At 37.4% G+C, this 15,733-nt stretch overlaps 1 protein-coding gene across 5 annotated transcripts in view; it reads right to left on the reverse strand.

Moving 5' to 3' along the window:
• The window catches only part of numb (numb homolog), a 62,909-nt gene that overhangs the window by 13,968 nt on the left and 33,208 nt on the right, over window positions 1-15,733 (reverse strand). For 4 of the 5 annotated variants that reach the window (XM_085504110.1, XM_085504107.1, XM_085504109.1 and 1 more), the window contains 3 exon segments: window positions 9,366-9,582; window positions 5,131-5,205; window positions 2,538-2,606 (listed from right to left, as the gene is read on the reverse strand). In XM_085504110.1, coding sequence (XP_085360236.1) covers window positions 2,538-2,606; window positions 5,131-5,205; window positions 9,366-9,488 — 267 coding nt within the window. In that variant the 5' untranslated portion in view covers window positions 9,489-9,582. 5 annotated transcript variants of the gene reach the window in all.

Consider the following 15,733-nt stretch of genomic DNA (forward strand, 5'->3'; position numbering starts at 1 on the left):
TGTGAACACACCATATGATCTGGCATTGAACTGTGAACACTCCATATGACCTGGCATTGAACTGCGAACACACCATATGACCTGATATTGAACTGCGAACACACCATATGACCTGACATTGAACTGTGAACACACCATATGACCAAACAGTTAACTGTGAACACACCATATGACCTGGCATTGAACTGTGAACACACCATATGACCTGGCATTGAACTGCGAACACACCATATGACCTGATATTGAACTGCGAACACACCATATGACCTGATATTGAACTGTGAACACACCATATGATCTGACATTGAACTGTGAACACATCATATGACCTGACATTGAACTGTGAACACACCATATGACCAGACAGTTAACTGTGAACACACCATATGACCTGATATTGAACTGTGAACATGCCATTCATACATAAGGGATTATTGCTATTGATGAAATTCAAGCTAATGCACAGTTCCCAAATAATCTCATTCCTCTAGGGGGTTAGCATCAATTGATTGAAAGAAAACATTAGTGATTATCTGATTTCACCTTAAAACATCCAATTTCAGAATTAATCCAGCCAGTAGACAGATTCAATTCGCGATTAAATTGTGGGGAAAATTGAGATGAAAGTGATAATTGATATACGCCAACACAATGTGAAATCATTAATTAATGAGTTCAGTAATAAAATACTTTAAATTGTTGATCATAAAACAGAACAAATTAAAATATGCAGACTATTTTAGAATGCTTGGATTCAGAGTCTCTCCTCCTAATGACACAGAAATGAGGTCACTCAACTAGATCAGATAAAGCAAGTTTCACACAATGGTGGTGAAATCAACACTTTGTCTAAAATTTGTTATTATAAAAAACATTTTCATACAGCATATACTTCTATTGGTAATGGCAGAAACTACCCTAGTTTACAACAAAGCAAAGTCTGTATATTTCAATAACTTATTACAAGAATATGGCGCCTTCCAAGGCGACCACTAAAATAATAATAAAAACATACTTTTGTCAAAATCTAGATATGTTAATCAATATAATAAAGATAATTTATTTCTATTTCTAGTCATGTGATATAAAATGTTATTTCCTTTCTCTTGGTATACACTCATTTAACCCTTGACCTTGCCCATAACTATTCTAGACATATCATCTAACATGATGTTGCCTTGACTTTTGACCATCACCATGAAAGGGTTATATATTGGACAGCAGCGCTGAACCCAAAAAACAACATGTTTGTTGCTACCTCATGACTATAGAATTATGTACATTTAACCATTAGATTGGAAACTGAAATTAAACACGCTGTACAGCAATTTGGATACACAAACCTTTTTTAAAATTATAAACTTGAGGGGGAAAAATTAGGCCTTACAAAAAAATTGGCGAAATTGTTTTCCAAAATCGGGCAGTGAGGCATTTTTTGTCGTTGCTAAAAATATTAGACTGGGCACACATTTTGCATGTTTCATCAATTCATCAACAGACAGATTGAAAGGCTTCTAGTTCAAAACTAATGGAAGTAGGGACAAATAATTAACACAGTTAGCAACTACTAGTATGTCCCTGGATTTTTTAATAGTCAACTGATTTCTAGCATTTAATAAATTATTAACAAAATAGATAAGAATGTGCCTGGAGTCAACTTTTCATTATTTGTTGATATTTATCAATTACAAATTAGTTTTCAAAAAACAAAGAAGTAACCAAACAATGTGTTAGTTTTTAACTCAAACACATCAAATATTTTTTTTTTTTAAATCACATCGTTTCCAGCCTTGTCAGCCATAGATACCACAGTATTCAAGTGACTTACCATAAGTACATAACCAAATCTAAATTTAACAATAAAAAAGTTGCACAAGTAACTAGGTCATGCATTCAGCAAAGATACTCAATAGAGATGATTGATCACAAACAATAGGACGTAACAAAAAAACAGTTCGTGTATGGGACGGTGTAAATAGAAATAGCTAAGCATATCAGCACTTACAGTGCTTTAGTGGTATGAACAACACATGCAAATACCAACGCCTTAAACCTAACAATACAGAAAGCATGTGAGGCAAATACCAATCATATATATGCCTAAAATGTCCCACAATATAAGACCTCAGCACCATTGATGTCACAATGCTTCTTAATACCAGTAAATTATTAGTATTATTATTAGACAAGGAGAAACCTTGCTAATGTATCACCAGGTGACAGCTATTATATCCATCACTTCATTTCAGTTTATAAGTTGTTTCTATAAATAGACACAACATGCACTGCATAGTACATATTACTGTTAAACCCTACTTGCCTTATTAGTCGCCATAGAAACATACTAGCCCTATCACAGTTACCATAGAAACATACTGAACATGGTTATATTATATCTCAACAAAATCAATGTATACATAAAATTGACATGTGAATTCTGAATAAATGTTACTTGTTTAATTGCATGGGACTACTTCAATTCTAAAATAATTGCGTAACAAGGACATGTGTATGGCAATAGATGTTTGAAGTCTCACCTTACTGTCTTCGTCCACAACTCTTAAACCATCGGATGACACCCATAGAACAGCTCGCACTTTCTTTTTCTGTAAAGCAAAATGATAGACATGTCACCAATTGTTATTTACTACAATCTACATTAATCTATTAACAGCATTGTACTGCAGACTGATTTAATTTCATGAGACCATGGCAAAAAACACAGACACACTCAAATTGACCTTCACATTATAATGTGGTTATGAGGTCTCTGCAAGTATTGTTACTCTATCGTACAACGCTTTAATAACTCATGCACACAAATTAGCAATATACAATTTAAGGATGTAGTAGAGGTTTTCAGAAAGTAAAATTTCACACTAATTATTTTAATAGAATATTTGTTTTAAACTACATCAATCTATATATTTTATGAAAGCTCACAATTCACACTAATTAAAAATCAATGTTTTAGTTAGTGGCAACCTTCATGTGGTCATGTGACTGCTAAGTAAATTAATGTTTTATTGAAGATTCAAAATCAGGGATGAGAATGAGAATTTTAAATTAGTAGCCGGGGTCCAAGCTGACATTGTTAACGTCTTCCGAGTCTACGTCCAGGCCATTGGTTCTGCTGGGCAACAGGGCAGCTCACTCAGAGCAAACCCAGCCAATCATGTTAATCGTTACATATTACTTTGAACACTTGGAAACCACTTCGGATTTTACGATTGCACTGAAAAGAGTCGCGAACATGCCGCATTAGAGACACCGCGAGTTGTCTCCCTTCGACCATACACTGACTGAGACTTCTTGCAGCCCACAACAATGACCCTACAGCGTGTTTACTTCCGGTGAATAAACAAGATTTGTATTCTTACCCCCCTCCCCCAAAAAAATTTTCTCCTCGGATTTAGATGTTTCAGAAAATCGACCCCTGGGGCTTAGAAATCCGCGGAATTCCGCGGAAAATTCTCATCCCTTCAAATTAGTACAGTTAAGAATGCATAATTTTAACATGACATTGTTCATATTTACAATCTCTGAAAAAGTTAAGAATTCTAATGAGTGCCAGCTGAGTAGTACTTATTTGATTAATCATTTTGATGTCAGAATTAAAACAAGTACCGGTATATACACTAATTTGCATATCAATAGATGAAAAGTGGATATTGCTGCATGGAACTTTTAAATGTTGCACCAAATTAATTTAAATAAGGTATAATTTTGAATGCAGAAAAAAAGTCACAAAATGACCTTACATATTTTGTAGTGCTAAAGTAGTAAGTAAACTTTACAATTGTATTGTTGACAAAACATAGTTAAAAGCATTTTTCGGTCAGCCAATTTTAATCTAATCTGATCTGATAAACAAAATGATGTGCATCAAAGTTCTATTATGTTCAATGTATTACCATGTTTGAACAAAATCCATTCGAACACAACCAAGATCCACTTGATTTAGATGAATTCTTATATGCATATGTGTAACATGATGTACATGTACATGGAAAGTTTGAACATAATCAGTCAAGGCAAGTCAAAGATATGGCTTTAGTACAGTATTCATTGAAACAAAATGGCCACCAATTTTGAATCTGATCTGAAAAACAAAATCATGTACATCAAGGCCCCATAATGGTCAGTGTATGTACAGACGTTTTTACTGTGAACCACAAGTAAACCTCACCTGTGCTGGTGCAAGATTCATTTGCATGCAATTAGCATATAGGATAAGATCACCAGGCATATTACCTCTTGTTTTGTCATTTGGTATCACAATGGTTATTACAACCATGGAGGTAGAAAAGAGAAGGAGTGAGGACGCTATTGTTTCTGCTGGTTTCATGATGCTTTGGATTTGTTTACTCAGTACACATTGTAATTAGTTTGCAAACACGCTGTACAATGTCACAGTTAATCGGCTTACGTGTTTCGGCTGTATTCGGAAGCTTCACGAAGATTCTCAACGCACTGCGCATGCCCAAACAGATAACAATAATACAAAATGCAGCGAAAGACGTACGCTGAGTGTACTAAACGCCCGAAATCTATTACATCAAAAGGCGCGATTTTCGACATCTGCACAGTTCTGCACACCAATGAAAAATTACTCGTCAAAACATCTTGTTATAATCTTATCATGTATCTTTAAATTTCACTGCGAAAATTTGCGGGATTTTTTCAATCAATGTCCAAAGTTGGACGACTATTGCGATGAAAAATATCAGAAAAGAAGTAATCACACATCTTGGTAGCGCCCGTATGCAGAATTTCCGGTATCTACAAGTGTGAAATTACCTTTGTGATCCGATAAAGGTCGTTGCGCATGCACAATTCTTTTATTTATGGTTTGCGCATTCAATTTTATAGACGATGTTTAAACGGAATTTATTTTTTTCAGTTCTTCTCTCGTTTTCTTGTGTAAATAAGCGGCTATCATCATGTAGATAAAACGACTTCTAAACAAAAACAATAAGTGGCTTAAACAGACCGAAGACAAAAGATATTTATAAGATTAACATGGGCTTAAATAGCGTCCCCACTCCTTCTCTTTTCTACCTCCATGTTACAACGTACTATAAGCACTGTGTCAAGCAAGAAATACATTGAAAGATATAGATTACTTACATCCCTGAGTTTTCGTACAGCGTCTTCACATATGGGCATACCCCTTGATTCATTGACTTCAACACTACCTAAATACTGTAAGAAAAAATAAATGTGTTTTCAGACATTGAGCAGCAAGACAATTAATGAACCATTCCTGAATTAAATCATATGAAACGCACTTAAGATCTATAAACGTTGATGCAATGACAGATAGGAAGAGTTTAAGAGTGGTGAATTTACTAATACATTACCAGGTAGGTCATAACAAATCTAACATAATTTCTTTCTTTATTTAACATTGGGTTCCATTGGGAATTTTCGTCACTTTGAAAACAATTTTTAAACAATTGTGCAAATACGTAAGAAGCCTGGTACATAAAGGGCTACACAGCAATATGAAAGAAATTATCACTAAGTTAAATGAATTGCCGAAAAATAAACAAGAGGAACACTTTTCTTGGACTAATAACAAAGCTGGTCAGTCCTTTCCCAGCAATAATCACATAATAATATCACTTCCACTTCATTGTATGTTCAATCTTTTGTCACATACACTGTAAGTACCCCATCCGATAATGTTTAGGAATCCCAGGTGACCATGTTTAGGAATCCCAGGTGACCATGTTTGGGAATCCCAGGTGACCATGTTTAGGAATCCCAGGTGACCATGTTTGGGAATCCTAGCAGACCATGTTTGGGAATCCCAGGTGACCATGTTTGGGAATCCCAGGTGACCATGTTTGGGAATCCCAGGTGACCATGTTTGGGAATCCCAGGTGACCATGTTTGGGAATCCCAGGTGACCATGTTTGGGAATCCCAGGTGACCATGTTTGGGAATCCCAGGTGACCATGTTTGGGAATCCCAGGTGACCATGTTTAGGAATACCAGGTGACCATGTTTAGGAATACCAGGTGACCATGTTTAGGAATCCCAGGTGACCATGTTTAGGAATCCCAGGTGACCATGTTTAGGAATCCCAGGTGACCATGTTTAGGAATCCCAGGTGACCATGTTTAGGAATCCCAGGTGACCATGTTTAGGAATCCCAGGTGACCATGTTTAGGAATCCCAGGTGACCATGTTTGGGAATCCCAGGTGACCATGTTTGGGAATCCCAGGTGACCATGTTTGGGAATCCCAGGTGACCATGTTTAGGAATACCAGGTGACCATGTTTAGGAATACCAGGTGACCATGTTTAGGAATCCCAGGTGACCATGTTTAGGAATACCAGGTGACCATGTTTAGGAATCCCAGGTGACCATGTTTAGGAATCCCAGGTGACCATGTTTAGGAATCCCAGGTGACCATGTTTAGGAATCCCAGGTGACCATGTTTAGGAATCCCAGGTGACCATGTTTAGGAATCCCAGGTGACCATGTTTAGGAATCCCAGGTGACCATGTTTAGGAATCCCAGGTGACCATGTTTGGGAATCCCAGGTGACCATGTTTGGGAATCCCAGGTGACCATGTTTAGGAATCCCAGGTGACCATGTTTAGGAATCCCAGGTGACCATGTTTAGGAATCCCAGGTGATCATGTTTAGGAATCCCAGGTGACCATGTTTAGGAATCCCAGGTGACCATGTTTAGGAATCCCAGGTGACCATGTTTAGGAATCCTAGCAGACCATGTTTAGGAATCCCAGGTGACCATGTTTAGGAATCCCAGGTGACCATGTTTAGGAATCCCAGGTGACCATGTTTAGGAATCCCAGGTGACCATGTTTAGGAATCCCAGGTGACCATGTTTAGGAATCCTAGCAGACCATGTTTAGGAATCCCAGGTGACCATGTTTAGGAATCCCAGGTGACCATGTTTAGGAATCCCAGGTGACCATGTTTAGGAATCCCAGGTGACCATGTTTGGGAATCCCAGGTGACCATGTTTAGGAATCCCAGGTGACAATGTTTAGGAATCCCAGGTGACCATGTTTAGGAATCCCAGGTGACCATGTTTAGGAATCCCAGGTGACCATGTTTAGGAATCCAAGCAGACCATGTTTAGGAATCCCAGGTGACCATGTTTAGGAATCCCAGGTGACCATGTTTAGGAATCCCAGGTGACCATGTTTAGGAATCCCAGGTGACCATGTTTAGGAATCCCAGGTGACCATGTTTAGAAATCCCAGGTGACCATGTTTAGGAATCCCAGGTGACCATGTTTAGGAATCCTAGCAGACCATGTTTAGGAATCCCAGGTGACCATGTTTAGGAATCCCAGGTGACCATGTTTAGGAATCCCAGGTGACCATGTTTAGGAATCCCAGGTGACCATGTTTAGGAATCCCAGGTGACCATGTTTAGGAATCCCAGGTGACCCTGTTTAGGAATCCCAGGTGACCCTGTTTGGGAATCCCAGGTGACCATGTTTGGGAATCCCAGGTGACCATGTTTGGGAATCCCAGGTGACCATGTTTGGGAATCCCAGGTGACCATGTTTGGGAATCCCAGGTGACCATGTTTGGGAATCCCAGGTGACCATGTTTGGGAATCCCAGGTGACCATGTTTGGGAATCCCAGGTGACCATGTTTAGGAATCCTAGCAGTCCATGTTTAGGAATCCCAGGTGACCATGTTTAGGAATCCCAGGTGATCATGTTTAGGAATCCCAGGTGACCATGTTTAGGAATCCCAGGTGACCATGTTTAGGAATCCCAGGTGACCATGTTTAGGAATCCCAGGTGACCATGTTTAGGAATCCCAGGTGACCATGTTTAGGAATCCCAGGTGACCATGTTTAGGAATCCCAGGTGACCATGTTTAGGAATCCCAGGTGACCATGTTTGGGAATCCCAGGTGACCATGTTTGGGAATCCCAGGTGACCATGTTTAGGAATCCCAGGTGACCATGTTTAGGAATCCCAGGTGACCATGTTTAGGAATCCCAGGTGATCATGTTTAGGAATCCCAGGTGACCATGTTTAGGAATCCCAGGTGACCATGTTTAGGAATCCCAGGTGACCATGTTTAGGAATCCTAGCAGACCATGTTTAGGAATCCCAGGTGACCATGTTTAGGAATCCCAGGTGACCATGTTTAGGAATCCCAGGTGACCATGTTTAGGAATCCCAGGTGACCATGTTTAGGAATCCCAGGTGACCATGTTTAGGAATCCCAGGTGACCATGTTTAGGAATCCCAGGTGACCATGTTTAGGAATCCTAGCAGACCATGTTTAGGAATCCCAGGTGACCATGTTTAGGAATCCCAGGTGACCATGTTTAGGAATCCCAGGTGACCATGTTTAGGAATCCCAGGTGACCATGTTTGGGAATCCCAGGTGACCATGTTTAGGAATCCCAGGTGACCATGTTTAGGAATCCCAGGTGACCATGTTTAGGAATCCCAGGTGACCATGTTTAGGAATCCCAGGTGACCATGTTTAGGAATCCAAGCAGACCATGTTTAGGAATCCCAGGTGACCATGTTTAGGAATCCCAGGTGACCATGTTTAGGAATCCCAGGTGACCATGTTTAGGAATCCCAGGTGACCATGTTTAGGAATCCCAGGTGACCATGTTTAGGAATCCCAGGTGACCATGTTTAGGAATCCCAGGTGACCATGTTTAGGAATCCTAGCAGACCATGTTTAGGAATCCCAGGTGACCATGTTTAGGAATCCCAGGTGACCATGTTTAGGAATCCCAGGTGACCATGTTTAGGAATCCCAGGTGACCATGTTTAGGAATCCCAGGTGACCATGTTTAGGAATCCCAGGTGACCATGTTTAGGAATCCCAGGTGACCCTGTTTAGGAATCCCAGGTGACCCTGTTTAGGAATCCCAGGTGACCATGTTTAGGAATCCCAGGTGACCATGTTTAGGAATCCTAGCAGACCATGTTTAGGAATCCCAGGTGACCATGTTTAGGAATCCCAGGTGACCATGTTTAGGAATCCCAGGTGACCATGTTTAGGAATCCCAGGTGACCCTGTTTAGGAATCCCAGGTGACCCTGTTTAGGAATCCCAGGTGACCATGTTTAGGAATCCTAGCAGACCATGTTTAGGAATCCCAGGTGACCATGTTTAGGAATCCCAGGTGACCATGTTTAGGAATCCCAGGTGACCATGTTTAGGAATCCCAGGTGACCATGTTTAGGAATCCCAGGTGACCCTGTTTAGGAATCCCAGGTGACCCTGTTTAGGAATCCTAGCAGACCATGTTTAGGAATACCAGGTGACCATGTTTAGGAATACCAGGTGACCATGTTTAGGATTTCCAAAATGTAAAAGAAATGCTCAGTAATTACCTTAACTGGAAAGTTACAAGTTCCTGCTTTGACAAGCTTCTCGTCTTCCTGCCACTGATGTGGTTTACTACACTCGGGCACATACGTCTCTCGTTTACTCAAGGATCGTCTCAATTTTTTCATCCTGAATGACTTTCGTATTGATTTTCGAAATGATCTGTGAAAATTATTTGTTCCAGCACGAACGCCCGTGTTCTGGCTTATATGAAATAATTGTCTGAAAATTACAAAAGAATGACAATTGATAATATTAAAACACTTGCAAACACTTGTCACTGAAACACGTAATTTTAAAAGAACAAAATTGTTTATTCAAATAATCAAATTATTAGTAGTTTTAGAATCACAGCTTTAATATAGAATTTTGTGAAATTAATTATATAGATTATAATATTTATTATGCACAGTTTGATGTGAATAATAAATGATGAGCATGTACAGCATGGAAAACAGACAACAAGTCATTGTCCCCGTTCCAAATTTTGTGATCTGAAATATTAATTTGATGCTGATGAAGTCATTGAGATTAGATTGAAACCATCAATAAGAGATGGATTTGTAAAAAAAATTATGATTAGTGCTTTTACACATTGGGCAGTCATATTGAATCAAATTACAAAAATAATGTTCATGTTGATGTATCTATTGGTATACTGCCTTTGTACAAAATTTAAACAGAAATGTTCATTGCATTCAAGAGAAAGTAGCATGGGTACCATGAAAAACAAAATGGCCACCAATCACCTATATTAGTTTGAATCACAGAAAAAATATGACATGCAACTATAACCCAATATGTATGATCACCATACCAACTTTGATCCAAATTGGCCTAGTCATCTCTGAGAAACAGCTCCAGACATGTAAAAAATGATGATTTAACGCTTTTACAGGAAATTTGAGCGTCGGTCAGCCATATCGAATCGAATCACAAAAATAATGTTGGTACAAATGTATCCCCTGGTATACTATCTTTGTACAAAATTTAAAGAGAAACGTTCATTGCATTCAAGATAAAGTAGCATGGGTACCCTGAAAAACAAGATGAACGCCAGTCGGCCATATTTGTTCAAATCACACCAAAAAAATGATGTGCGACCCAATATGTATGATCACCATACCAACTTTGATCCAAATCGGCCCAGTCATCTCTGAGAAACTGCTGCGGACACATTTAGGTATCAGAAAGAGCAAATTTTACATCCAAAATGGCCGCCAGTCGGCCATTATTGCTCCAATCATAAAGTAACTTGACGTGCATATGTAAGACATTATGTATTGTCTTCAAGTAAAGTTTGAATGAAATCCGTCAATGGGTGTATATAGCTCTGAACGTATGTACGGGCGAAATGAACCCAAATTAATAGTCCCCATTTTCGGATTCGTTGTGGACTAATAAACACACAGAGAAAGCAGTGATTTTCATTTGCTCATTACCACAAGATGACCTGACCTATAAGCCATTAAAAGAGTTATTTTTTTTGTGTGTGTTGGAAGGAGATACAATAAACCAATTAATTTCAATTGACATTAGATTCAAATGGCCACAAGGGAACGAGACAGACTCCAAATAGCACTACAGAACATAGGTCAGGGAAACAGTGATCAAGATCACAAGAGAATTGACCACTATTTCAGAGACAAGACAAAGTCTTGTGATGGTCTCTCTCTCAAGAAGATCTTAGCGACTATTTGAGTAACAACAAATTACAACTCGTAAAGTCGTCATATTATGCAAGACTAGTACACTTGTCAAATTACGCAAGGCAAGTGAAGTCGTCAAATTACGCAAGGCTAGTAAAGTCGTGAAATTACACAAGGCTAGTAAAGTCGTGAAATTACGCAAGGCTAGTAAAGTCGTGAAATTACGCAAGGTTAGCACAGTCGTCAAATTACACAAGGTTAGCACAGTCGTCAAATTACGCAAGGTTAGCACAGTCGTCAAATTACGCAAGGTTAGCACAGTTGACAAATTACGCAAGGCAATTGAAGTCGTCAAATTATGCAGGGCTAGCACATTCGTCAAATTACGCAAGGTTAGCACAGTCGTCAAATTGTGCAAGGCTTGCACAGTCGTCAAATTATGCAAGGTTAGCAAAATCGTCAAATTACGCAAGGCTAGCAAAGTTGTCATATTACGCAAGGTTAGCAGTTGTCATATTACGCAGACAAATTACGCTAGGTTAGCACATTCGTCAAATTACGCAATGTTAGCACATTCGTCAAATTACGCAATGTTAGCACAGTTGTCAAATTACGCAATGTTAGCAAAATCGTCATATTACACAAGGTTAGCACAGTCGACAAATTACGCAATGTTAGCACAGTTGTCAAATTACGCAAGGTTAGCACAGTTGTCAAATTACGCAAGGCTAGTAAAGTCTTCAAATTATCTCATTTTGTACTAACACAATTATATGAATAGAAATATTGTTATCAGTTGGTGACCTCAAATTGGACACATTATGATATTAATATTCAGCAATTAAATACAACTTTCCATAATTTTGAAAACAGTAGCCATTACAACAAGTGAAAAAGACAAAACAATGTTGCAATTATGTGATACACTTGGACACATAGTAAATAGATATAGACAGATAATAAAAACATCAATACAGCCAGTATATGTGAGAATGTGGTACAACTATAATTACAGGAATTATTGTGATCACAATTTAACCTTATTATTTATTTCTTCCCCATGTACACACAATAGCACAAACAGATCAGTGATTATGACACATATGTCTGACAGTGATCAATCATACAGTGTGGGGTACCTACACACATCACAAATTGTAGTGTATATAAATATATGTTGAAAATATCAAAATAAAATATCATAATAACTTTTACATGTATACACATGGTAATTACATTGATTAGGATACAAAGTGTAAATACTTATTAATTTAATTAAACTTGTTTGAATTTCTCCATGTATGTCTGATGATAACATGCTGTTGTAAGCACTTCATTAATGAATACGCAGACCATACAAAAATAGTAGCATACATATATATGGGGAAGCACACAGCTGACCTTACAATAGAATCAATACAATACAAACTATATAAGAATATACACAATACAAATAAACCAACTTTTACTCATCACAGACGTGAATATATTTCGGCCAATTAACAAACACACAGCTTTATCGTCAACAGCGAGAGTGTATGTACATGTACAAAGTACCTGTAGCAGGGCTGATATTAAACTGTTCATGTCCTTGCTGTACATACTACTTTGTTATGCATGAGTACTAATGTTTTGAAATGCAATTGCCTACAGACATAACTCCCAAGTATTCTCATCAATTGAGCTGGAACTACCCAGAAGAAAGTAAAAGCGGTGCATTCATTATCATTCTTTCCACTACCAAAGCAGTGCTCATAAAGAGCTCAAACCTAAACCAGTGATGGTGTGTACATATCATCAGCATTTGCAGGTACTTATTTAAATATATAAACGTTGTCCATTTATAAATGCCCTTGCTTTGGATGTTGTTTTCAGTAACAGAAATTTTAAATTCAGGCTGGACTGAGTAAACCAACGACGACACCACCACCATTGTAGTCACTAATCACGTTGTGCAGAACTCGGTTACTATTAGTGTCAGTCTGGTTGGAATGTATGTTATTTCATCATAACCATGAGCTGGCAATAGTTGTCTATAAACTATATTTTTAACAGGTTAGTAGACTGGACAGTCTCTCCGAGTCGAAGTTCAATGATAAAAGTCAAGGGAAAAAAGAAAAACCTTCTCACAGCTGACTGAACATAAAAAACAGTTGTTTTTTTAAAGACAATCCAACACACATGACAAAATGTGTGAAAGGAAAACAACAATCATTACCTCAGCTTCCACATGGTGTTAAATAAGTCCTTGGTGGTACACAAAAATGTGATTTTAACACTCCTTAATACTCCGATGACATGGCCAGAGTTTTGTCAAAGTTTACGCACACACATAAGTGTAAGTGGAGGTGAGAGGTGCAACAGACGAATAAGGCTAATAATATGCTAAGTCCCATTAGCATATCACTTTCACTGGGACTACGGGGAACATAGCTGGAAGCACTAACTGGGTCACCATGATGATATTGAAGTCTGGAGCATATTCGTCTAATACAACAAAATGAATGTTTTATATTTTCACTAACTGTATCAAATAGTTGTTTTCAAAATGAACAATGCAATGAAACTGACAGTTGTTTCAGGCCCCCTTCAAATATGTAAATGAGGATCACCCCTCGCATGCCTCAATGGGATATGACAATGTCACCACCCAATACTAACAAGTTAACAATTGGGGAGCAAACAGGGTGATTCGATTTTAACAACAATATGTTCTTTTTGGCAGTGCAGTAGAGTCCACTGACTTTGAAGCCTAGGTTAATTAAATAGCAAATTAGAGCAGTAGTTTCACTGGTACAATGGCTATAGACAGGAAATCAGCACTAAAAAAGGGTGTGTATGTATTTGCCAGAGGGCGAATCTGTGACGTCGAATAATATAAAGGTCAGCAATACCAGGAGTCTGTATTTGTATCATAGTGTATTGTTACATTGGCAGTACAGTTAGATAATTTGGTGGTATCATAGTGTATTGTTACATTGGCAGTATAGTTAGATAATTTGGTGGTATCATAGTGTATTGTTACAGTAAGTAAGTAAGTAAGTAAGTAAGTAAGTAAGTAAGTAAGTAAGTAAGTAAGTAAGTAAGTAAGTAAGTAAGTAAGTAAGTAAGTAAGTAATTCTTTATTGCTATCGTATCCCATTTGAGATCTTGACATAAAATACAATAAAGTCAAAAACATGTAATAATAAAACAAGCAGCCTATCGGCTGAGATAGCTCCGCTGTTAGAAATGCACATTTCAATTAAAGAACTGAAGACATCATCAGAAAATGAACAATATGTATAGTATCAAAGCAATCGGACTTACAGTTTTTAACAAAAAGTCGAAAATATCACTTTCTACCAAAAAAGACCAAAATATTCACCAAAATTAGAGAATTGAAGATATCATCACGAAATGAACAAATCTGAGAAAGGTCTACATGTAGTATCTATATATGTAATATCAAAGCAATTGAACTTTTGGTTTTTAACAAGAAGTCGAAAATATCACTTTTTACCAAAAATTACAAAAATATTCACAAAAATTAGAGAATTGAAGACATCATCACAAAATGAACAAATCTGAGAGAGGTCCACATGTAGTACCTATATATGTAATATCAAAGCAATCGGACTTGTGTTTTTAACAAGAAGTCGAAAATATCACTTTTTACCAAAAATTACAAAAATATTCACCAAAATTAGAGAATTAAAGATATCATTACAAAATGAACAAATCTGAGAGAGGTCCACATGTAGTACCTATATATGTAATATCAAAGCAATTGCACTTGCGATTTTTAACAAGAAGTCGAAAATATCACTTTTTACCAAAAATGACAAAAATATTCACCAAAATTAGAGAATTAAAGATATCATTACAAAATGAACAAATCTGAGAGAGGTCCACAGGTAGTACCTATATATGTAATATCAAAGCAATTGCACTTGCAGTTTTTAACAAGAAGTCGAAAATATCACTTTTTACCAAAAATGACAAAAATATTCACCAAAATTAGAGAATTGAAGATATCAACATGAAATGAACAAACCTAAGAGAGGTCTACCCAAGGTACATATACACCAAGTATCAAAGCATTCAGGCTTGTAGTTTTCAAGAAGAAGTCGAAAAAGTAAAACATTGACACGGACGACGACGACGGACAATCACTCATATGATAAGCTCCGCTCGACAAAGTCGACAGCGGAGCTAAAAAATGAAAATAAAAGGAAATACTAAAAATACTGTAAATGAATGAAATAAATCTCACAATAAGAGATAAATGAATAATTGTAATATAATGTAAATAAATGTGAATCTGTGTTTTGTGAGTTTTTTTTGAGGCAGCTGGTACTGAAGTTATTGTTTGATTTTTTTGCTCCCTAAGCATAAAGCAAGTATAAATGTGTTTTGAAAAGTCTTTAATTATGTGATCGTTTTTATTATTTAATATGTTTATTAATGTCTCTCCATACATTTTATGTTTAGTAAAAAGGCTGGTTCTTTCTTTATCATATAGCTGGCACGTGAAAAGGAAATGTTTCTCATCTTCAATTTCTCCAAGAGATGGAGATGTTTTTGTATCTGCCTGATTCAATCTGTAAACGGTGGGCACTTATTCTAAATTTGGTCATTGCAGCACGATATAGTGGATTTTTAATTATTTGGAGGTATTTCTCAAAAGAAAAATCAGTTTTTATTTCTCTGTATGTTCTCAATTTGTTTTTGTGATGCACGCC

This window comes from Saccoglossus kowalevskii, chromosome 2, assembly GCF_978046115.1.
Source record: "Saccoglossus kowalevskii chromosome 2, keSacKowa6.1, whole genome shotgun sequence".
NCBI lineage: Eukaryota > Metazoa > Hemichordata > Enteropneusta > Harrimaniidae > Saccoglossus > Saccoglossus kowalevskii.